This window comes from Salvelinus fontinalis, chromosome 32 (genome assembly GCF_029448725.1).
Source record: "Salvelinus fontinalis isolate EN_2023a chromosome 32, ASM2944872v1, whole genome shotgun sequence".
NCBI lineage: Eukaryota > Metazoa > Chordata > Actinopteri > Salmoniformes > Salmonidae > Salvelinus > Salvelinus fontinalis.
The window spans coordinates 6,365,932-6,392,139 of NC_074696.1; the positions used below are offsets into that span (position 1 = coordinate 6,365,932).

Here is a 26,208-nt window from a genome sequence, read left to right on the forward strand (position 1 = left end):
GATTGATTATAAAAAACATTTGAAATGTTTTTACGAGCATTTCGGATACTTTTTGGGATTTGTCGAACGGAACGAGGCTGTGGTTTTCTGAACATAACGTGCAACCCAAATGGCGTTTTTTTGTTATAAAAGTAATATTTATCGAACAAAAAGAAGATTTGTTGTGTAACTGGGAGTCTCGTGAGTGGAAACACCCGAAGATTATCAAAGGTAAGCGATTCATTTGATTGCTTTTCTTACTTTCGTGACCAAGCTAACCAAGCTAATATAAGGCTAAGCTGTTGTAGCATTGAAAGCAACACTCACAAAAGCTTGGATTTCTTTCGCTGTAAAATATATTTTAAAAATCTGACACGATAGGTGGATTAACAACAAGCTAAGCTGTGTTTTGGTATATTTCACTTGTGATTGCATGATTATAAATATTTTTTGTAATATTTTTGAATTTGGCGCCCTGCAATTCAGTGGTTGTTTAGGAAAGTGAACCCGTATTCGGTATCCGTAGCGCAGTGAAGTTAATGATGTAATGAAGTCCCAATGGGGATGAAGAGGACAGGAAGTAGATAAGTCCGTCAATGATGTAATAAATAATAAGCATAAAGCAGACACAAAGTTACCAAACTAGTGTTGCATATTATATTATCCTATCTATCTACCTACCTACCTACCTACCTACCTACCTACCTACCTACCTACCTACCTACCTGCCTGCCTGCCTGCCTGCCTGCCTGCCTGCCTGCCTGCCTGCCTGCCTGCCTGCCTGCCTGCCTGCCTGCCTGCCTGCCTGCCTGCCTGCCTACCTACCTACCTACCTACCTAACTACCTACCTACCTACCTACCTACCTACCTAACTAACTAACTAAATAATCAAATAACTGCTAACTAGCTAACTACGTACGTACCTACCTACTTACCTAACTAGCTAACTAACTAGCTAACTAACTAACTAAGTACCTAACAAACCAACTAACTAACTAACTAACTAACTACTTACCTAACAACCTAATAACCTAACTAACTACCTAACAACCTAATGACCAAACTAACTAACTAACTACCTATCAACCTAATAACCTAAATAACTAACTAATTAACTAAATAACTAGCTACCAACCTAATAAACTAACTAACTAACTAACTACCCAACAATATAATAACATAACTAACTAATTAAATTAACTAAATAACTAACTAACAACCTAATAACCTAACTAACTACCTACCTAACAACCTAACAACCTAATAACCTAACTAACGGCTAACTAAACAACTAACTACCCAACGCGAACTACTGACCGTGCGGTGGTACTCTGCGTACTGGTCGGCTGACTCAGGCTCTGAGGAGTGTCTCTGGAAGGAGCAGCCAAACTGGGGGCTCTTATCCTGGGTAGGAACAGCGAAGGTGAGGCCTGGGAACTGGAGGCTCTTCTCCTGCGTAGGAACAGCGAAGGAGAGGCCTGAGAAACCCCCCGCTGGATCCAGGTCTGCCTGGACGCTGGCCGTCACGCTGTTGGATCGCTTGAACCGAGCGCGTCTAGGAGGAGAGGAAAGGAAGGAGGAGAGGAGGGTTGGGATGCATCTAAATACACACAGACTAATACTACTCATGCAGAGACAGACAGAGATAAGATGTGGGAGATTGAGGGAGTTTTTCCTTTCTCAGTTTCAACTTCGATAATAACTGCGTGTAACCATGACTACTGGGTATAACACGTAGGACTGGGCTTTCACGCATAACGTAACCCCGGCCCTAATTAACACCGACACACACACTCCACAGCTCAGGGGGGGTGGTACACCTGTTAATACCCTGCACCCCCCCACACACATACACACAGCGAGAGAAATAGAGGAGGAAGTCTGAGTCACAGAGTCACACGTACTACATCAGAAAGGGGAGAAGAGAGAGAGCGAGAGAGAGATAGAGAGACAGAAATAAGAAGAGAGAGAGAGAGAGAGCGAGAGAGAGAGTGAAAGAGAAAGAGAGCGAGAGAGAGAGCGAAAGAGAAAGAGAGAGAGAAGTGAAGAGAGAGAGAGAGAGACTGAGACAGAGAGAGAAGAGAGAGAGAGAGAGAGAGCGAAAGAGAAAGAGAGAGAGAAGTGAAGAGAGAGAGAGAGAGAGACCGAGAGAGAGAGAAGAGAGAGAGAGAAGAGAGAGAAGAGCGAGAGCGAGAGAGAGAGATTATTATTTTTCGTACAATACCCACCATCTTTCCTCTTACAGTGAAAACATCGTAATGCCTGTTATAAACCTATAATGAGTGTTCATATGACTGGAACGAACTACAAAAATCTCTGAAACTGGAAACACCTATCTCCCTCACTAGCTTTAAGCACCAGCTGTCAGAGCAGCTCATAGATTACTGCACCTGTACATAACCCATCTACAATTTAGCCCAAACAACTACCTCTTTACCTACTGTATTTATTTATTAATTTATTTTGCTCCTTTGCACCCCATTATTTCTGTCTCTACTTTGCACTTTCTTCCAATGCAAACCAACCATTCCAGTGTTTTTTTTAGTTTTTATTTTACTTGCTGTGTTGTACTCACTTCGCCTCCATGGCCTTTTTATATTTTTATTTATTTATACATATATCTGTTTGCCTTCACCTCCCTTATCTCACCTCACTTGCTCACATTGTATATAGACTTATTTTTTTTTATTTTTATTTTTTCACTGTATTATTGACTATATGTTTGTTTTTACTCCATGTGTAACTATGTGTTGTTGTATGTGTCGAACTGCTTTGCTTTATCTTGGCCAGGTCGCAATTGTAAATGAGAACGTGTTCTCAATTTGCCTACCTGGTTAAATAAAGGTTAAATAAATAAATAAATAAAAAATATGAGTGTTATAAATGGTGTTATAAAACTACCTCTTGTCCTCCTCCACCTGCACCCCTATAGAGTGAACCTCTCTCAGAGCCTTGCCATCCGGGTCCGAGTCTGACAGGTTCTCCGAGCTGTCCACCTGACACACACACAGGGTCTAAGGTCAGATTGACTAATTTAAAAAACACTCAAATACACATATACACATATGAAATAAATTACATTTATTTAAACAAATTGACATGTAAAAAAATACCTCACTTACCTGTACAGCGATAGACGGCCTCCAATTCCTTCCTCTTCTCTCCGTCTGGTTCTCCTCCTGTCCTCCGCCTCCTCCTCTTCCTCCTCCTCCTCCTCCTCCTCCTCCTCCCATCTTACTCATCACCATACTGTTCTGTGAGAGGGAGGCAGACTTCCCCAGACTTCCCCCTGCCCGTCCCACATCCCTCTCCCCCCTCTCCTTTCCCCTGGGCCCCTCCAAGAGACTATCAGCGGAGCCGCTATATTTTACTCTGGGGGGCCCCTGTCCTCCCCCTCCACAGAGTACAAGCTCCCTGCCCCACCGGGGGACCCCATCCAGGCTCTCGGCTGAGTTGGAGTGCTGGCGGGAACGGCCGTGTCCTGGTCCTGTGTAGTAACTCCTTTCCCTGGACGTCTGACCAGACACCACAACTACAGAGACAGACAGGAGATACATGATGTGGTTGGGCTGGATCCCCTGGACGTCTGACCAGACACCACAACTACAGAGACAGACAGGAGATACATGATGTAGTTGCAGTGGATTATATTTCATCATGCAGGAATAATCTGTACAGTTCAATAAGATGGGAAAGACATATTGCCATCTTCCATCTACTGGCAATGGTTTCATCTAAGGAACTATATCTATTCCCAAATATTTAAAACGGGAAACGATTGTGATTCCATAAGTAGTGTCCTCCATCGGGGTCTTAGAGAGACAGTAAGGCTGATTTCATTAGATTCAGTTCAGAACTGGAGATGGAGCTGCATTTGTCTATGATCCGCAGAGCTTTTGGGAGGGATTGGGATACGTTGTCTAGATATAGTAAAATATCCTATAACAAGACGACGTCATCCATAGACTTGAGAGATATGATTTATTTTGATTGTTGAATTGCCTGGGCCAGGGGCTCCAAAGACAATGAAAATAGCAGAGGATAGATGGGATCACCTTTCCTGCTACTAACAGTTATGTTATTTTAATGGCTGTGGGATTGTAATATAGTACATATAGTACCAACCAGAGATATATAACCATTCTGGTCTATCAAAAGATATGACCGTTCTAGTCTATCAACCTAGTCAGTCGTCCAACTGAATGTATTCAACTGAAATGTGTCTTCCACATTTAACCCACAAACCCCTAAGATCTGAGAGCAACAACAGAATTCTAGAAATAACACATTTTGTACAGAGCAGACATTTCCATACATTTCTTGTTGGCTGCATGTGTCACATAACTCCACTAATTACAACCAGCATTTTTTTATGGATTGTTTTTAAAAATAGCAATATTTAGGGAGATGATTTCCTTTTCAAATAACCGAAAGCGAGAGGTTGTAATCTGAATAAAGGGAGACGTTGGAATCTGAATAAAGGGAGAGGTTGTAATCTGAATAAAGGGAGAGGTTGTAATCTGAATAAAGGGAGAGGTTGTAATCTGAATAAAGGGAGAGGTTATAATCTGAATAAAGGGAGAGGTTATAATCTGAATAAAGGGAGAGGTTATAATCTGAATAAAGGGAGAGGTTATAATCTGAATAAAGGGAGAGGTTATAATCTGAATAAAGGGAGAGGTTATAATCTGATTAAAAGGAGAGGTTGTAATCTGAATAAAGCGAGAGGTTGTATTCTGAATAAAGTGAGAGGTTGTAATCTGAATCAAGGGAGAGGTTGTAATCTGAATAAAGGGAGAGATTGTAATCTGAATAAAGGGAGAGGTGAATAAAGGGAGAGGTTGTAATCTGAATAAAGGGAGAGATTGTAATCTGAATAAAGGGAGAGGTGAATAAAGGGAGAGGTTGTAATCTGAATAAGGGGAGAGGTTGTAATCTGAATAAAGGGAGAGGTTGTAATCTGAATAAAGGGAGAGGTTGTAATCTGAATAAAGGGAGAGGTTGTAATCTGAATAAAGGGAGAGGTGAATAAAGGGAGAGGTTGTAATCTGAATAAAGGGGATTAAAGGTCATTCTTGAACACGGGGTGAGTCATTCTTACTAATCTACTAGAGAACCAGTTCAGATTGAAGTAGAACTTCTGTATGACTGAAACCTTTAGTGATGTCATAATAGCCTAGTGCTTTAATATTTAAATAATTTCTGCCCTCCGACTTCATATTCATTATATAAATAGGCCTGTTTAATTTAGTCTGGCTTGCCGTTCCAAATAAAGTGGAATATTTTTTGCTCGTATCATTTAAAAAACAAGTTGTTAGGTGTAGTCAGGGCCAGAAGTAAATAGGTAAACTGGGATATGATTTTTTTTCCCATAAATAGACAGGTATTGTCCTTTACATGGTAGAAATATCTTATCTATTTTCTTTTAACAGTCTACTAAAATGTATTGTAGTGAAATTATTTATTTTCTTCTTTTTTCTGGAAATGAATACTGAGTATGTCCACTTCACCGTCAGATCATTTTTATTGGTAAAGTAAAAGTTGTATTTTTTACTGATCCAAATACGTAATATAGTTAAGTAACTAATTCGGTTTAAATCCAGAGAGGTTAGAAAAAGTATCTAGACCCTCTATGAGGCTGTGGAGGGATTCTAATTCTACAAGTATCTAGATCCTCTATGAGGCTGTGGAGGGATTCTAATTCTACAAGTATCTAGATCCTCTATGAGGCTGTGGAGGGATTCTAATTCTACAAGTATCTAGATCCTCTATGAGGCTGTGGGAGGGATTCTAATTCTACAAGTATCTAGATCCTCTATGAGGCTGTGGAGGGATTCTAATTCTACAAGTATCTAGATCCTCTATGAGGCTGTGGAGGGATTCAGATTGTGGATTGAAAAGAAAACGTACAATGACACCTTTGTTTTTAAAGCCCTGGATTTCTAACCCCTTGATGTTATTGTTGGATCTGATGTTATTTGTTACCATTTCAATGTCCATAATAAATACATACAGTGCGTTTGGATATTCAGATCCTTTGACTTTTTTTCACATTTTGTTACGTTACAGCATTATTCAAACATGGATTGAAATACATTTCCCCTAATCAATCTACAATACCATATAGTGACTAAACAAAAACAGGTTTTTAGAAATTTGTGCAATTGTACTACAAATAAAAACACATTCATATTTACATATGTATTAACTTCTTGACGCTAGGGGTCATATTTTAATTTTGTAATTTTTTAAAATAACGTTCCCAAAGTAAACGGACTATTTCTCAGGTCCAGATCGTAGAATATGCATATAATTTACAGATTAGGATAGAAAACACTCCAAAGTTTCCAAAACTGTCAAAATATTGTCTGTGAGTATAACAAAACAGATTTTTTTTTTTGATTTTGCGGGTGAAAACCTGAGGAAATCTAACCCAGAAGTGTTTTTTTTTTTTTTTTAAAATCTGTGTTTCATTTCCCGTCTTTCTTCCATTTAAGACCCTTTACTCAGTACTTTTTTGAAGCACCTTTGGCAGCAATTACAGCCTCAAGTATTCTTGGGTATGATGATACAAGCTTGGCACACCTGTATCCGGGGAGTTTTTCCCGTTCTTCTCTGCAGATTCTCTCAAGTTATGTCAGGTTGAATAGGGAGCGTCGCTTCACAGCTATTTTCAGGTCTCTCCAGAGATGTTCGATCGGGTTCAAGTCCAGGCTCTGGCTGGGTCACTCAAGGGCATTCAGAGACTTCTCCCAAAACCACTTCTGCGTTGTCTTGGCTGTGTGCTTAGGGTCATTATCCTGTTGGAAGGTGAACCTTCGCCACAGTCTGAGGTCCTGAGTGCTCTGGAGCAGGATTTCATCAAGGATCTCTCTGTACTTTGCTCTGTTCATCTTTCCCTCAATCCTGACTAGTCTCCCAGTCCCTGGCGGTGAAAAACATTCCCATAACATGATGCTGCCTCCACCATGCTTCACCGTAGGGAGGGCGCCAGGTTTCCTCCAGACGTGACGCTTGGCATTCAGGCCATAGAGTTCAATTTTGATATAATCAGACCAGAGAATCTTATTTCTCAGGTCTAAAAGTCCTTTAGGTATCTTTTGGCAAACTCCAAGCGTTCTGTCATGTGCCTTTTACAAAGAAGTGGCCTAATTGGTGGAGTGCTGCAGAGATGGTTGTCCTTCTGGAAGGTTCTCCCATCTTCACAGAGGAAGTCTGGAGGTCTGTTAGAGTGACCATCGGGTTAGTGGTCACCTCCCTGACCAAGGCCCTTCATCCAGATTATATAGTGTAAGAATTCCTCCATGCTACAGTTTATTAATTTGTAGGAATTCCTAGCTTAAACATGCGCCTGGCAATGTAATAACCATATTACTATGATGAAGCTGTTATAACACATGGGACTTCCCTATTTTCACAAGAGGCTTATTACACACACTTGCAGAAGAGCAGATAGCTGACACAACACAACTTACAGAAACTGACCCAATGTTTCCACTCACTGAGAATATCGGGAAGTGCCCCTGCTGACCACTGACAACATACCTTGTGACAACATGAGCCACACTGACACACCAGACTTTGGAAACAGGAACACACAAACGCACACACCAAATCTTCTGTTTAGCTGAACATTTGGTAACAAAGAACTTCTGCTACAAGACTCAGAAGGATGACGCCCAGCTCATCAGGACCAATCTGAGAAGACAACAAACTGTCCAGAACCAACCAGAGGACCAGAACTTCCAGACTCAACCTACTTTCTGTGTTGTATAAAACATGTAAACAAACTGTTTTAGGGGCTCTGCTCTGCTAGTTCTCTCTGAGCTAAAGGAACGAGACCGTGCACGCTGTACCAAATATCTTTACTCTGAATAAACTGTCAACTGTCATACAATTTAACACTTCGTCCGAATCGCTCCTTGACCGACTCTCCTTCCTCCTTTAAGAATCATCAACAATAGACAGGTGTGTGCCTTTCCAAATCATGTCCAATCAAATATTTTACCACAGGTGGACTCCAATCAAGTTGCAGAAAAATCTTAAGGATGACCAATTGAAACAGGATGCAGTCTCATAGCAAAGGGTCTGAATACTTATGTAAATATGATATTTCTCTTTTAGTATTTTTTTTCCTTTCTTCTAAAAACCTGTTTTCACTTTGTCATTATAGGGTATTGTGTGTAGAGGATTTCACACCCGGATCTGTTTCACCTGTCGTTGTGCTTGTCTCCACCCCCTCTAGGTGTCGCCCATCTTCCAAGTTATCCCCTGTGTATTTATACCTGTGTTCTCTGTTTGTCTGTTGCCAGTTTGTTTTATTCGTAGAACCTACCAGCCTTTTCCCTCTTACTCCTGTCTTGTCTTAGTTCCTGTTTTCTACTTTTTCCCGGATTTGACCCCTCTGCCTGACCTGACCCTGACCCTGACCTGCCTGCCGTCCTATACTTTTGCCACACTACTCTGGATTACCAACATCTGCCTGATCCTCCACGGATTATGAGAGGAAGTAAAGGATGAGTTTGCAGCCCGGGAACTACAGACGGATCTCGACTCATTCATCGCTTTAACCATCCTGATCGATGGTCGGTTACGGGAACGTAGAAGGGAGAAGAGGTCTGATACCAATCACTCACTCAAGAATCCCACCTTGCATCTGGTGATCTCCGGAAGTCCCCGTTGTCTACATCCCCAAGAGGATCAGAGCTTACCCGAGTTCCTCCATGAGCCACCAACGACTGCCGATTCACCTATTCCCGAGCCGATGTAGCTCAGCAGGGCTAGGCTGTCTCCAGCCGAACGCGTACACAGACCTGACACCCAGAGTTGTCTGTATTGTGGTACTGCCGGTCATTGTGTGTCTACCTGTCCCATCAAGCGACATAGCTCATTCATTGGAGGGAGTACTCTGGTGAGTCTTAAAGATAATTGTTTTTCTCCCCTTACTCACCCCCGTCTCCATGCCATCCTGCTGTGGGGCGACCAGTCCAAGCCTCTGCAGGTACTCATCGACTCAGGGGCCAATGTGAGTCTTATGGAAGTTACCTTGGCGTCCGAGCTGGGCATCCTCGCTCAACTCCTCTCTTTTCCCATGGACGGGCGCTCTATAGGCCGGGTCCCCCACCATACCAACCCCATCAACCTACGAGTGTCAGGGAACCACAGCGAGACAATCCAATTCCTGCTAGTTGAGTCACCGCAGGTTCCCGTGGTATTGGGATTCTCTTGGCTCCAGCGACACAATCACTCTATTGACTGGGCTACTGGTGCCATCGCGGGCTGTAGCCCGTCCTGCCACACTGATTGACTGAAGTCAGCTCTGCCTGCCCCAGGACATCTTCCCGGGGGCTTGGAAATTGCCCCGGACCTCTCCACCAGCCCCGCGGAGTACCAGTACCTACGGGAGGGGTTCAGTAACGCCCGGGCCGCTTCGCTTCCGCAGCATCAACCGGTCTCCAAGAAGGTCAAGATCATTAACCCTTCTGCTGTTCGTCTTCTGTTGCCTCGTACCCTCCGTATACTTCCTGCCTACCCGTGTCTAGAATTAAAACCCTTTGTCTCCTAAATTCCATGACATTATTTTATATTATATTATAGTGTGAAGAATACAATTGAACAAAGCTGAATGAAATATATTTCCTCCAAATGATATGGGGGAGTGCGCACATGCGGCCATTCTGTGTTGAGCGGTAAACAAAGAAACAGGTCCTCCTATATACTTCATTTAGAGGTATTCATGTAACTTTAGTTGTTCGACAAACATTGGTCTATATGTTTAGATTTTTAATACATTGTTAAAGGCTGAATGATGAGACTAATGATGATTTGAAAAAAGTAGCTTGAAAGGCATGAGCTCTGCTTTGTATTTTTGTGCAGGCTGTTCACACTTCATCAGTCTCTCATTCACAATTTGACAAGCACATGATGATGCCTCCAATTTCACTGCGGCATCCCCTTTGTGGCCGTAACGCACCCTAAAAATAATCTATGCCACTGCCCCTTTGTGGCCGTCATGCACCCTAAAAATAATCTATGCCACTGCCCCTTTGTGGCCCTCATGCACCCTAAAAATAAACTATGCCACTGCCCCTTTGTGGCCGTCATGCACCCTAAAAATAATCTATGCCACTGCCCCTTTGTGGCCGTCATGCACCCTAAAAATAATCTATGCCACTGCCCCTTTGTGGCCGTCATGCACCCTAAAAATAATCTATGCCACTGCCCCTTTGTGGCCGTCATGCACCCTAAAAATAATCTATGCCACTGCCCCTTTGTGGCCGTCATGCACCCTAAAAATAATCTATGCCACTGCCCCTTTGTGGCCGTCATGCACCCTAAAAATAATCTATGCCTTTTGCGGAGTGCTGCGTCGTGTCCTTATCTCTGAGCATCTCTCACTCATGTGATTTTTTTTCGTCAGCTGATAAGATGAGTAGGCCGAACGAACAGCAAAAGCACTAGCACTATGTCAACCTACTGTACTATCCCCCCCATGGTACAAAAGTTGACCTATTCTATTCGATTCTGTGCGAGGAATGAATATTCATATCATATCGATATTATATCATATCATCATTCATAGTCTGGGACAAGCACTAGCGTCCCAAATTTTTTTTTTTATGCAATGCGTCTGACACAACAGATCAGAACGTTTAGCTTAAAATGCTTTTAAACGATTAGGCTCAGATAGATTATTAGATTATTTCTTCACATTATATGCTCAGCAATGAACACACGGTAGTAGGCTGTAAGAATGTTCCATTAGCAGAAAACACCATTATCAAAAGTGACCGCAATTATGCATGTCATGCTTTTATTATAAAAGGTGCATTTTTATGGTGAAAATAATCTTCCCCCAAACTTCAAATTCACTCACTGCTTACGTATGCCAGTTAGGCTCTACACCCCTTGTAAAGCAGAATAATGTGCTTCATTTTAAGAAGTTATTTGGCCAATTTAGTTGTTGATACAAACCTTATTAAAACATAAAGGCTTATGGGCTAGGCTACATGAGGTGTGCGACAATGATTCGAAAAAGTCGCTAAAAAAAGACATTGTTTCTTATGCTGGGCATCATCCACAAGTGATAATATATAATTCACAAGTGATAGGCTAATATTGTCACCCAGCAGACTATTCTTGATTTAATCTTGTCTTTACATATACTACATTATATATGTGTGAAATTTGTTTTGATTTAAAATGGACCATTATCATGCACCTGTATCGAAACAGGGGCAGCGGGAAAAAATACATCTATGCACTGAAATAGCGAATGGAGGATGCTATTCCTGCAATTCATTTTCATGCCAACCAGGTATGCTATACTTCTGTTGTAAATACAAGCAATGTGCTTAATACTAGGAAAATTGAGAAATAGATATAGTAGGTATAGCCTATAGAAAGCTGATGGGATCCTCATCTTTTTATTAGAGGCCATCACTCTGTTTTCTCACGCAATTGCATAGCCTATAGAAATGTTGTGCAATATGAGCTCATGGGCTCTCATGAAGTGTTTGATCAGATTTACCATTATATTTGCATTGATGTCAGAGTGATTAGAGGGACAATAGAGTGCTGAGTGCCAGGCAGTTAGTAAGTTTGGTAGGCTACTAATGACCAGCAGCAGCATCAGAGCTTGGAGAAGCCCGATTACCGTGACTAAACGGTCATGTGGAATTTGACTGCCTTCATGACTCGTGACCGCCGGTGTGGCAGTAATACGGTCCCCAGGAACAGCCCTAATCACAACACTGAAGAGTAAGGGGCCTCCAATTTTATTTCAATGGACTGGATTTTTATATTTACCACTTTGGATCCTGTTTCAGTAATAATGAAATAAGACCTTCTTGTTGAGTATCTGATTATCTACCGTTTATATAGCAGTGGTTACAACATGCTAATGACGGTCCTCTGAGAACATCAGAAAAAGGTTTGCTATATTTCAACTGGTATGCCATCCAGCCCAGATGCATCGTTGTTAATAAAAGAGTTAATGGCGTCCCATAAAATCTGAGGATCATCGACTGAAGTTTTGTTAATCATCATGAAATCATTCAATTAAGTTTCAAATTGTTCACAGAAATTTAGTATTTTTGGAAGGAAACATTTAAAGCATTAAATCTCTTTTAAGAGATTCATAAATGTGGCAGAAATAACCGTTATGATTACATAGGCGTAGATAATAGTACAAAATCGATTTGGGACAATGTTTTGTGCCTGTTTCAATAGAGACGTGTACTCTTTTGATTTAGGGTTATGAGCTGGCCAGACATCAACGAGGTTGTAATCAGATGTCGGAGAGCCTTGGTTGCCTGTACATTGTAGTTGGTCTTATTACATTTGTCCCACATGTCCAGAATGGTATTCATGTCTGTCCCAATAAACAGATGGAATTCAGTTCATTCTAACAATATGTTATTCAGAAAAATAGAAAATGTAGGATCATTTGAATTTGTAGAGTACACATTAACGAAAGGCAATTTTCTTTCCATTATGGATACATTTTAAGGAAAGCGATTCTACCATCTTGGTCGTCACCTGTAACTCAAGATGGTGATTTAGTGTTTCTGATGTATAATTGTGATTACACCTTTTAGTTGTGTTTGGGGCTGATGATAAAGCAGAGAGTTTGTATGAATGGTTCTCTATTCTATATGCGTCCTTTTGGAACAGTGCTATGTCAACATGGGTCCTTGGAACAGTGCTATGTCAACATGGGTCCTTGGAACAGTGCTATGTCAACATGGGTCCTTGGAACAGTGCTATGTCAACATGGTTCCTTGGAACAGTGCTATGTCAACATGGTTCCTTGGAACAGTGCTATGTCAATATGGTTCCTTTTGGAACAGTGCTATGTCAACATGGTTCCTTGGAACAGTGCTATGTCAATATGGTTCATTTTGGAACAGTGCTATGTCAACATGGTTCCTTGGAACAGTGCTATGTCAACATGGTTCATTGGAACAGTGCTATGTCAACATGGTTCCTTGGAACAGTGCTATGTCGACATGGTGCCTTGGAACAGTGCTATGTCAACATGGTTCCTTGGAACAGTGCTATGTCAACATGGTTCCTTGGAACAGTGCTATGTCAACATGGTGCCTTGGAACAGTGCTATGTCAACATGGTGCCTTGGAAGAGTGCTATGTCAACATGGTGCCTTGGAACAGTGCTATGTCAACATGGTGCCTTGGAACAGTGCTATGTCAACATGGTTCCTTGGAACAGTGCTATGTCAACATGGTGCCTTGGAACAGTGCTATGTCAACATGGTGCCTTGGAACAGTGCTATGTCAACATGGTGCCTTGGAACAGTGCTATGTCAACATGGTTCCTTGGAACAGTGCTATGTCAACATGGTTCCTTGGAACAGTGCTATGTCAACATGGTGCCTTGGAACAGTGCTATGTCGACATGGTGCCTTGGAACAGTGCTATGTCAACATGGTTCCTTGGAACAGTGCTATGTCAACATGGTTCCTTGGAACAGTGCTATGTCAACATGGTTCCTTGGAACAGCGCTATGTCAACATGGTTTGTTGGAACAGTGCTATGTCAACATGGTTCCTTGGAACAGTGCTATGTCAACATGGTTTCTTGGAACAGTGCTATGTCAACATGGTTTATTGCAACAGTGCTATGTCAACATGGTTCATTGGAACAGTGCTATGTCAACATGGTTCCTTGGCACAGTGCTATGACAACATGGTTCCTTGGAATAGTGCTATGTCAACATGGTTCCTTGGAACAGTGCTATGTCAACATGGTTCCTTGGAACAGTGTTATGTCAACATGGGTCCTTGGAACAGTGCTATGTCAACATGGTTCCTTGGAACAGTGCTATGTCAATATGGTTCCTTGGAACAGTGCTATGTCAATATGGTTCCTTTTGGAACAGTGCTATGTCAATATGGTTCCTTTTGGAACAGTGCTATGTCAACTTGGGGCCTTGGAACAGTGCTATGTCAACATGGTTCCTTGGAACAGTGCTATGTCAACATGGTTCCTTGGAACAGTGCTATGTCAATATGGTTCCTTTTGGAACAGTGCTATGTCAATATGGTTCCTTTTGGAACAGTGCTATGTCAACATGGTTCCTTGGAACAGTGCTATGTCAACATGGTTCCTTGGAACAGTGCTATGTCAATATGGTTCATTTTGGAACAGTGCTTTGTCAACATGGTTAATTGGAACAGTGCTATGTCAACATGGTTCATTGGAACAGTGCTATGTCAACATGGTTCCTTGGAACAGTGCTATGTCAACATGGTTCCTTGGAACAGTGCTATGTCAATATGGTTCCTTTTGGAACAGTGCTATGTCAACATGGTTCCTTGGAACAGTGCTATGTCAACATGGTTCCTTTTGGAACAGCGCTATGTCAACATGGTTCCTTTTGGAACAGTGCTATGTCAACATGGTTTCTTGGAACAGTGCTATGTCAACATGGTTCCTTGGCACAGTGCTATGTCAACGTGGTGCCTTGGAACAGTGTTATGTCAACATGGTTCCTTTTGGAACAGCGCTATGTCAACATGGTTCCTTGGAACAGCGCTATGTCAACATGGTTTGTTGGAACAGTGCTATGTCAACATGGTTCCTTTCGGAACAGTGCTTTGTCAACATGGTTCCTTGGAACAGTGCTATGTCAACATGGTTCATTTTGGAACAGTGCTATGTCAACATGGTTCCTTTCGGAACAGTGCTATGTCAACATGGTTTCTTGGAACAGTGCTATGTCAACATGGTTCCTTGGAACAGTGCTATGTCAATGTGGTGCCTTGGAACAGTGTTATGTCAACATGGTTCCTTTTGGAACAGTGCTATGTCAACATGGTTCCTTGGAACAGCGCTATGTCAACATGGTTCCTTGGAACAGTGCTATGTCAACATGGTTCCTTTCGGAACAGTGCTTTGTCAACATGGTTCCTTGGAACAGTGCTATGTCAACATGGTTCATTTTGGAACAGTGCTATGTCAACATGGTTCCTTTCGGAACAGTGCTATGTCAACATGGTTCCTTGGAACAGTGCTATGTCAACATGGTTCCTTTCAGAACAGTGCTATGTCAACATGGTTCCTTGGAACAGTGCTATGTCAACATGGTTCCTTTCGGAACAGTGCTTTGTCAACATGGTTAATTGGAACAGTGCTATGTCAACATGGTTCATTGGAACAGTGCTATGTCAACATGGTTCATTGGAACAGTGCTATGTCAACATGGGTCCTTGGAACAGTGCTATGTCAACATGGGTCCTTGGAACAGTGCTATGTCAACATGGTTCCTTGGAACAGTGCTATGTCAACATGGTTCCTTGGAACAGTGCTATGTCAATATGGTTCCTTTTGGAACAGTGCTATGTTAACATGGTTCCTTGGAACAGTGCTATGTCAATATGGTTCATTTTGGAACAGTGCTTTGTCAACATGGTTCCTTGGAACAGTGCTATGTCAACATGGTTCATTGGAACAGTGCTATGTCAACATGGTTCCTTGGAACAGTGCTATGTCGACATGGTGCCTTGGAACAGTGCTATGTCAACATGGTTCCTTGGAACAGTGCTATGTCAACATGGTGCCTTGGAACAGTGCTATGTCAATATGGTGCCTTGGAACAGTGCTATGTCAACATGGTGCCTTGGAACAGTGCTATGTCAACATGGTGCCTTGGAACAGTGCTATGTCAACATGGTTCCTTGGAACAGTGCTATGTCAACATGGTTCCTTGGAACAGTGCTATGTCAACATGGTGCCTTGGAACAGTGCTATGTCGACATGGTGCCTTGGAACAGTGCTATGTCAACATGGTTCCTTGGAACAGTGCTATGTCAACATGGTTCCTTGGAACAGTGCTATGTCAACATGGTTCCTTGGAACAGCGCTATGTCAACATGGTTTGTTGGAACAGTGCTATGTCAACATGGTTCCTTGGAACAGTGCTATGTCAACATGGTTTCTTGGAACAGTGCTATGTCAACATGGTTTCTTGCAACAGTGCTATGTCAACATGGTTCATTGGAACAGTGCTATGTCAACATGGTTCCTTGGCACAGTGCTATGACAACATGGTTCCTTGGAATAGTGCTATGTCAACATGGTTCCTTGGAACAGTGCTATGTCAACATGGTGCCTTGGAACAGTGCTATGTCAACATGGTTCCTTGGAACAGCGCTATGTCAACATGGTGCTTTGGAACAGTGCTATGTCAACATAGTTCCTTGGAACAGTGCTATGTCAACATGGTTCCTTGGAACAGTGTTATGTCAACATGGGTCCTTGGAACAGTGCTATGTCAACATGGTTCCTTGGAACAGTGCTATGTCAACATGGTTCCTTTTGGAACAGTGCTATGTCAATATGGTTCCTTTTGGAACAGTGCTATGTCAACATGGTTCCTTGGAACAGTGCTATGTCAACATGGTTCCTTGGAACAGTGCTATGTCAATATGGTTCATTTTGGAACAGTGCTTTGTCAACATGGTTAATTGGAACAGTGCTATGTCAACATGGTTCATTGGAACAGTGCTATGTCAACATGGTTCATTGGAACAGTGCTATGTCAACATGGTTCCTTGGAACAGTGCTATGTCAACATGGTTCCTTGGAACAGTGCTATGTCAATATGGTTCCTTTTGGAACAGTGCTATGTCAACATGGTTCCTTGGAACAGTGCTATGTCAACATGGTTCCTTTTGGAACAGTGCTATGTCAACATGGTTCCTTTTGGAACAGTGCTATGTCAACATGGTTTCTTGGAACAGTGCTATGTCAACATGGTTCCTTGGAACAGTGCTATGTCAATGTGGTGCCTTGGAACAGTGTTATGTCAACATGGTTCCTTTTGGAACAGTGCAATGTCAACATGGTTCCTTGGAACAGCGCTATGTCAACATGGTTTGTTGGAACAGTGCTATGTCAACATTGGTTCCTTTAGGAAAAGTGGTTTGTCAACATGGTTCCTTGGAACAGTGCTATGTCAACATGGTTCATTTTGGAACAGTGCTATGTCAACATGGTTCCTTTCGGAACAGTGCTATGTCAACATGGTTCCTTGGAACAGTGCTATGTCAACATGGTTCCTTGGAACAGTGCTATGTCAATGTGGTGCCTTGGAACAGTGTTATGTCAACATGGTTCCTTTTGGAACAGTGCTATGTCAACATGGTTCCTTGGAACAGTGCTATGTCAACATGGTTCCTTGGAACAGCGCTATGTCAACATGGTTTGTTGGAACAGTGCTATGTCAACATGGTTCCTTTCGGAACAGTGCTGTGTCAACATGGTTCCTTGGAACAGTGCTATGTATACATGGTTCATTTTGGAACAGTGCTATGTCAACATGGTTCCTTTCGGAACAGTGCTATGTCAACATGGTTCCTTGGAACAGTGCTATGTCAACATGGTTCCTTTCAGAACAGTGCTTTGTCAACATGGTTCCTTGGAACAGTGCTATGTCAACATGGTTCCTTTCGGACCAGTGCTATGTCAACATGGTTCCTTGGAACAGTGCTATGTCAACATGGTTCCTTTCAGAACAGTGCTATGTCAACATGGTTCCTTTTGGAACAGTGCTATGTCAACATGGTTCCTTGGAACAGTGCTATGTCAACATGGTTCCTTGGAACAGTGCTATGTCAACATGGTTCCTTTCAGAACAGTGCTATGTCAACATGGTTCCTTGGAACAGTGCTATGTCAACATGGTTCCTTTCAGAACAGTGCTATGTCAACATGGTTCCTTGGAACAGTGCTATGTCAACATGGTTCCTTTCAGAACAGTGCTATGTCAACATGGTTCCTTGGAACAGTGCTATGTCAACATGGTTCCTTGGAACAGTGCTATGTCAACATGGTTCCTTGGAACAGTGCTATGTCAACATGGTTCCTTTCAGAACAGTGCTATGTCAACATGGTTCCTTTCGGAGCAGTGCTATGTCAACATGGTTCCTTGGAACAGTGCTATGTCAACATGGTTCCTTTCAGAACAGTGCTATGTCAACATGGTTCCTTTCAGAACAGTGCTATGTCAACATGGTTCCTTTCGGAACAGTGCTATGTCAACATGGTTCCTTGGAACAGTGCTATGTCAACATGGTTCCTTTCAGAACAGTGCTATGTCAACATGGTTCCTTTCGGAACAGTGCTATGTCAACAGGGTTCCTTGGAACAGTGCTATGTCAACATGGTTCCTTGGAACAGTGCTATGTCAACATGGTTCCTTTTGGAACAGTGCTATGTCAACATGGTTCCTTTTGGAACAGTGCTATGTCAACATGGTTTCTTGGAACAGTGCTATGTCAACATGGTTCCTTTTGGAACAGTGCTATGTCAACATGGTTTCTTGGAACAGTGCTATGTCAACATGGTTCCTTGGAACAGTGCTATGTCAATGTGGTGCCTTGGAACAGTGTTATGTCAACATGGTTCCTTTTGGAACAGTGCTATGTCAACATGGTTCCTTGGAACAGTGCTATGTCAACATGGTTCCTTGGAACAGCGCTATGTCAACATGGTTTGTTGGAACAGTGCTATGTCAACATGATTCCTTTCGGAACAGTGCTTTGTCAACATGGTTCCTTGGAACAGTGCTATGTCAACATGGTTCATTTTGGAACAGTGCTATGTCAACATGGTTCCTTTCGGAACAGTGCTATGTCAACATGGTTCCTTGGAACAGTGCTATGTCAACATGGTTCCTTTCAGAACAGTGCTTTGTCAACATGGTTCCTTGGAACAGTGCTATGTCAACATGGTTCCTTTCGGAACAGTGCTATGTCAACATGGTTCCTTGGAACAGTGCTATGTCAACATGGTTCCTTTCAGAACAGTGCTATGTCAACATGGTTCCTTTCGGAACAGTGCTATGTCAACATGGTTCCTTGGAACAGTGCTATGTCAACATGGTTCCTTGGAACAGTGCTATGTCAACATGGTTCCTTGGAACAGCGCTATGTCAACATGGTTTGTTGGAACAGTGCTATGTCAACATGGTTCCTTTCGGAACAGTGCTTTGTCAACATGGTTCCTTGGAACAGTGCTATGTCAACATGGTTCATTTTGGAACAGTGCTATGTCAACATGGTTCCTTTCGGAACAGTGCTATGTCAACATGGTTCCTTGGAACAGTGCTATGTCAACATGGTTCCTTGGAACAGTGCTATGTCAATGTGGTGCCTTGGAACAGTGTTATGTCAACATGGTTCCTTTTGGAACAGTGCTATGTCAACATGGTTCCTTGGAACAGTGCTATGTCAACATGGTTCCTTGGAACAGCGCTATGTCAACATGGTTTGTTGGAACAGTGCTATGTCAACATGGTTCCTTTCGGAACAGTGCTTTGTCAACATGGTTCCTTGGAACAGTGCTATGTCAACATGGTTCATTTTGGAACAGTGCTATGTCAACATGGTTCCTTTCGGAACAGTGCTATGTCAACATGGTTCCTTGGAACAGTGCTATGTCAACATGGTTCCTTTCAGAACAGTGCTTTGTCAACATGGTTCCTTGGAACAGTGCTATGTCAACATGGTTCCTTTCGGACCAGTGCTATGTCAACATGGTTCCTTGGAACAGTGCTATGTCAACATGGTTCCTTTCAGAACAGTGCTATGTCAACATGGTTCCTTTCGGAACAGTGCTATGTCAACATGGTTCCTTGGAACAGTGCTATGTCAACATGGTTCCTTGGAACAGTGCTATGTCAACATGGTTCCTTTCAGAACAGTGCTATGTCAACATGGTTCCTTGGAACAGTGCTATGTCAACATGGTTCCTTTCAGAACAGTGCTATGTCAACATGGTTCCTTGGAACAGTGCTATGTCAACATGGTTCCTTTCAGAACAGTGCTATGTCAACATGGTTCCTTGGAACAGTGCTATGTCAACATGGTTCCTTGGAACAGTGCTATGTCAACATGGTTCCTTGGAACAGTGCTATGTCAACATGGTTCCTTTCAGAACAGTGCTATGTCAACATGGTTCCTTTCGGAACAGTGCTATGTCAACATGGTTCCTTGGAACAGTGCTATGTCAACATGGTTCCTTTCAGAACAGTGCTATGTCAACATGGTTCCTTTCAGAACAGTGCTATGTCAACATGGTTCCTTTCGGAACAGTGCTATGTCAACATGGTTCCTTGGAACAGTGCTATGTCAACATGGTTCCTTTCAGAACAGTGCTATGTCAACATGATTCCTTTCGGAACAGTGCTATGTCAACATGGTTCCTTGGAACAGTGCTATGTCAACATGGTTCCTTGGAACAGTGCTATGTCAACATGGTTCCTTTTGGAACAGTGCTATGTCAACATGGTTCCTTTTGGAACAGTGCTATGTCAACATGGTTTCTTGGAACAGTGCTATGTCAACATGGTTCCTTGGAACAGTGCTATGTCAATGTGGTGCCTTGGAACAGTGTTATGTCAACATGGTTCCTTTTGGAACAGTGCTATGTCAACATGGTTCCTTGGAACAGTGCTATGTCAACATGGTTCCTTGGAACAGCGCTATGTCAACATGGTTTGTTGGAACAGTGCTATGTCAACATGGTTCCTTTCGGAACAGTGCTTTGTCAACATGGTTCCTTGGAACAGTGCTATGTCAACATGGTTCATTTTGGAACAGTGCTATGTCAACATGGTTCCTTTCGGAACAGTGCTATGTCAACATGGTTCCTTGGAACAGTGCTATGTCAACATGGTTCCTTTCAGAACAGTGCTTTGTCAACATGGTTCCTTGGAACAGTGCTATGTCAACATGGTTCCTTTCGGAACAGTGCTATGTCAACATGGTTCCTTGGAACAGTGCTATGTCAACATGGTTCCTTTCAGAACAGTGCTATGTCAACATGGTTCCTTTCGGAACAGTGCTATGTCAACATGGTTCCTTGGAACAGTGCTATGTCAACATGGTTCCTTGGAACAGTGCTATGTCAACATGGTTCCTTGGAACAGCGCTATGTCAACATGGTTTGTTGGAACAGTGCTATGTCAACATGGTTCCTTTCGGAACAGTGCTTTGTCAACATGGTTCCTTGGAACAGTGCTATGTCAACATGGTTCATTTTGGAACAGTGCTATGTCAACATGGTTCCTTTCGGAACAGTGCTATGTCAACATGGTTCCTTGGAACAGTGCTATGTCAACATGGTTCCTTGGAACAGTGCTATGTCAATGTGGTGCCTTGGAACAGTGTTATGTCAACATGGTTCCTTTTGGAACAGTGCTATGTCAACATGGTTCCTTGGAACAGTGCTATGTCAACATGGTTCCTTGGAACAGCGCTATGTCAACATGGTTTGTTGGAACAGTGCTATGTCAACATGGTTCCTTTCGGAACAGTGCTTTGTCAACATGGTTCCTTGGAACAGTGCTATGTCAACATGGTTCATTTTGGAACAGTGCTATGTCAACATGGTTCCTTTCGGAACAGTGCTATGTCAACATGGTTCCTTGGAACAGTGCTATGTCAACATGGTTCCTTTCAGAACAGTGCTTTGTCAACATGGTTCCTGGGAACAGTGCTATGTCAACATGGTTCCTTTCGGACCAGTGCTATGTCAACATGGTTCCTTGGAACAGTGCTATGTCAACATGGTTCCTTTCAGAACAGTGCTATGTCAACATGGTTCCTTTCGGAACAGTGCTATGTCAACATGGTTCCTTGGAACAGTGCTATGTCAACATGGTTCCTTGCAACAGTGCTATGTCAACATGGTTCCTTTCAGAACAGTGCTATGTCAACATGGTTCCTTGGAACAGTGCTATGTCAACATGGTTCCTTTCAGAACAGTGCTATGTCAACATGGTTCCTTGGAACAGTGCTATGTCAACATGGTTCCTTTCAGAACAGTGCTATGTCAACATGGTTCCTTGGAACAGTGCTATGTCAACATGGTTCCTTGGAACAGTGCTATGTCAACATGGTTCCTTGGAACAGTGCTATGTCAACATGGTTCCTTTCAGAACAGTGCTATGTCAACATGGTTCCTTTCGGAACAGTGCTATGTCAACATGGTTCCTTGGAACAGTGCTATGTCAACATGGTTCCTTTCAGAACAGTGCTATGTCAACATGGTTCCTTTAAGAACAGTGCTATGTCAACATGGTTCCTTTCGGAACAGTGCTATGTCAACATGGTTCCTTGGAACAGTGCTATGTCAACATGGTTCCTTTCAGAACAGTGCTATGTCAACATGGTTCCTTTCGGAACAGTGCTATGTCAACATGGTTCCTTGGAACAGTGCTATGTCAACATGGTTCCTTGGAACAGTGCTATGTCAACATGGTTCCTTTTGGAACAGTGCTATGTCAACATGGTTCCTTTTGGAACAGTGCTATGTCAACATGGTTTCTTGGAACAGTGCTATGTCAACATGGTTCCTTGGAACAGTGCTATGTCAATGTGGTGCCTTGGAACAGTGTTATGTCAACATGGTTCCTTTTGGAACAGTGCTATGTCAACATGGTTCCTTGGAACAGTGCTATGTCAACATGGTTCCTTGGAACAGCGCTATGTCAACATGGTTTGTTGGAACAGTGCTATGTCAACATGGTTCCTTTCGGAACAGTGCTTTGTCAACATGGTTCCTTGGAACAGTGCTATGTCAACATGGTTCATTTTGGAACAGTGCTATGTCAACATGGTTCCTTTCGGAACAGTGCTATGTCAACATGGTTCCTTGGAACAGTGCTATGTCAACATGGTTCCTTTCAGAACAGTGCTTTGTCAACATGGTTCCTTGGAACAGTGCTATGTCAACATGGTTCCTTTCGGACCAGTGCTATGTCAACATGGTTCCTTGGAACAGTGCTATGTCAACATGGTTCCTTTCAGAACAGTGCTATGTCAACATGGTTCCTTTCGGAACAGTGCTATGTCAACATGGTTCCTTGGAACAGTGCTATGTCAACATGGTTCCTTGCAACAGTGCTATGTCAACATGGTTCCTTTCAGAACAGTGCTATGTCAACATGGTTCCTTGGAACAGTGCTATGTCAACATGGTTCCTTTCAGAACAGTGCTATGTCAACATGGTTCCTTGGAACAGTGCTATGTCAACATGGTTCCTTTCAGAACAGTGCTATGTCAACATGGTTCCTTGGAACAGTGCTATGTCAACATGGTTCCTTGGAACAGTGCTATGTCAACATGGTTCCTTGGAACAGTGCTATGTCAACATGGTTCCTTTCAGAACAGTGCTATGTCAACATGGTTCCTTTCGGAACAGTGCTATGTCAACATGGTTCCTTGGAACAGTGCTATGTCAACATGGTTCCTTTCAGAACAGTGCTATGTCAACATGGTTCCTTTAAGAACAGTGCTATGTCAACATGGTTCCTTTCGGAACAGTGCTATGTCAACATGGTTCCTTGGAACAGTGCTATGTCAACATGGTTCCTTTCAGAACAGTGCTATGTCAACATGGTTCCTTTCGGAACAGTGCTATGTCAACATGGTTCCTTGGAACAGTGCTATGTCAACATGGTTCCTTGGAACAGTGCTATGTCAACATGGTTCCTTTTGGAACAGTGCTATGTCAACATGGTTCCTTTTGGAACAGTGCTATGTCAACATGGTTTCTTGGAACAGTGCTATGTCAACATGGTTCCTTGGAACAGTGCTATGTCAATGTGGTGCCTTGGAACAGTGTTATGTCAACATGGTTCCTTTTGGAACAGTGCTATGTCAACATGGTTCCTTGGAACAGTGCTATGTCAACATGGTTCCTTGGAACAGCGCTATGTCAACATGGTTTGTTGGAACAGTGCTATGTCAACATGGTTCCTTTCGGAACAGTGCTTTGTCAACATGGTTCCTTGGAACAGTGCTATGTCAACATGGTTCATTTTGGAACAGTGCTATGTCAACATGGTTCCTTTCGGAACAGTGCTATGTCAACATGGTTCCTTGGAACAGTGCTATGTCAACATGGTTCCTTTCAGAACAGTGCTTTGTCAACATGGTTCCTTGGAACAGTGCTATGTCAACATGGTTCCTTTCGGAACAGTGCTATGTCAACATGGTTCCTTGGAACAGTGCTATGTCAACATGGTTCCTTTCAGAACAGTGCTATGTCAACATGGTTCCTTTCGGAACAGTGCTATGTCAACATGGTTCCTTGGAACAGTGCTATGTCAACATGGTTCCTTGGAACAGTGCTATGTCAACATGGTTCCTTTCAGAACAGTGCTATGTCAACATGGTTCCTTGGAACAGTGCTATGTCAACATGGTTCCTTTCAGAACAGTGCTATGTCAACATGGTTCCTTGGAACAGTGCTATGTCAACATGGTTCCTTTCAGAACAGTGCTATGTCAACATGGTTCCTTGGAACAGTGCTATGTCAACATGGTTCCTTTCAGAACAGTGCTATGTCAACATGGTTCCTTGGAACAGTGCTATGTCAACATGGTTCCTTGGAACAGTGCTATGCCAACATGGTTCCTTGGAACAGTGCTATGTCAACATGGTTCCTTTCAGAACAGTGCTATGTCAACATGGTTCCGTTCGGAACAGTGCTATGTCAACATGGTTCCTTGGAACAGTGCTATGTCAACATGGTTCCTTTCAGAACAGTGCTATGTCAACATGGTTCCTTTCAGAACAGTGCTATGTCAACATGGTTCCTTTCGGAACAGTGCTATGTCAACATGGTTCCTTGGAACAGTGCTATGTCAACATGGTTCCTTTCAGAACAGTGCTTTGTCAACATGGTTCCTCGGAACATTCCTGTAAAATAAAATGCAGGACCCAAAGGGAAACCCACCCATTGGTCGCTCCCAACACAGACCCCCCCCCCCCCCCCCCCCCCCCCCCCCCAGTTTACCCATTTGCTCCCAACACAGAACACCCCCATTCAATCATCCAACATGATGAACTACCGTCAGTGATTCCCAGGTCCACAGAGCTGCTCTGGTGTTGTTTGGGCCGTCCCAGGGCAGGCTGGCCTGTGTTCTGGAAGTAGGCATCCTGGGTAGACTCTGTACTGCTCTGAGCCCTCACAGAGATCGTAGGCTTGGACATCCGGGGAGGGAGAGGGGGAGGGCCAGCCTTACGGTATGGGATGACTGGAGAGAGAGAGAGAGGAGGGAGAGGAGGAGAAGGGGGGAGGTAGAGGGAGACGAGAGGGAGGGAGAGAGAGAGAGGGGGAGAGGGGATTAGGGGAAGAATGGGGGGGGAAGAACAGGTTAAATAGTTAATTTCTGAATCTAAACAAGCCTTTATTGTACAATGACACCAAAATCAAGAGAGAGACAGACAGACAGAGCTATCTTTCCTCTTGCTCTGAGCTAACTCGAAGCCATTTCCTGTGAGGTACTATAAGCAAACACAGTCCTCCACTGTGGAAACACACGTGGTCCTCTGTCTGTGTCTGTGTTTTGTATATGACACTTTAGAGCAGCTTTGATAAATCTCTGGAGGATTTTGCAGGTCTAAGCCAGGAAATAAGAGCTCTGTAAAGTACTGACGATAGCACGCTGAAGACACACACACACACACACACACACACACACACACACACACACACACACACACACACACACACACACACACACACACACACACACACACACACACACACACACACACACACACACACACACACACACACACACACACACACACACACACACACACACGCACACCGTTTACTTTAGACGACAGTAAAAAAGAAGAATGAATGACAGAAAACGAAAAGGAGAGGAAAACGGGTAAGAACAGAGAGAGAGAGGGGGGGGGGTTTGCGAGGGAGAGATTAAGGGAGAGATAAAGATCAGCTGGAGTCAGTGAGTTACGAGGTAATAAAAAACATTCCAGTCATTGTTATGGAGACAGAGAGAGAGATTACCCCGGGGAGGGAGATGGAGAGAGGGAGAGAGAGAGACAGGGAGAGAGATTACCCCGGGGAGGGAGATGGAGAGAGGGAGAGAGAGAAACAGAGAGACAGTGAGAGAGATTACACTGGGGAGGGAGATGGAGAGAGAGACAGAGAGAGGGAGATAGAAAGGAAGAGAGGGAGAAAGAGAGAGAGACAGAGAGGGAGATAGAAAGGAAGAGAGGGAGAAAGAGAGAGAGACAGAGAGAGGGAGATAGAAAGGAAGAGAGGGAGAGAGGGAGAGAGGGAGAGAGGGAGAGAGAGAGAGGGAGAGAGGAGAGACAGAGGAGAGATAGATTACACCAGGGAGGGAGATGGAGAGAGGGAGAAATGGAGAAATGGAGAGAGGGAG

The 26,208-nt window shown here is 43.1% G+C and overlaps 1 protein-coding gene across 1 annotated transcript in view; it reads right to left on the bottom strand.

Moving 5' to 3' along the window:
• dlgap3 (discs, large (Drosophila) homolog-associated protein 3) overlaps positions 1-26,208 on the bottom strand; it is a 157,071-nt gene that overhangs the window by 27,807 nt on the left and 103,056 nt on the right. The window contains exons 6-9 of the mRNA XM_055893249.1: positions 24,862-25,047; positions 3,103-3,512; positions 2,882-2,976; positions 1,298-1,535 (exon numbers count right to left, since the gene is read on the bottom strand). Coding sequence (XP_055749224.1) covers positions 1,298-1,535; positions 2,882-2,976; positions 3,103-3,512; positions 24,862-25,047 — 929 coding nt within the window. The remainder of the gene's footprint in view (positions 1-1,297; positions 1,536-2,881; positions 2,977-3,102; positions 3,513-24,861; positions 25,048-26,208) is intronic.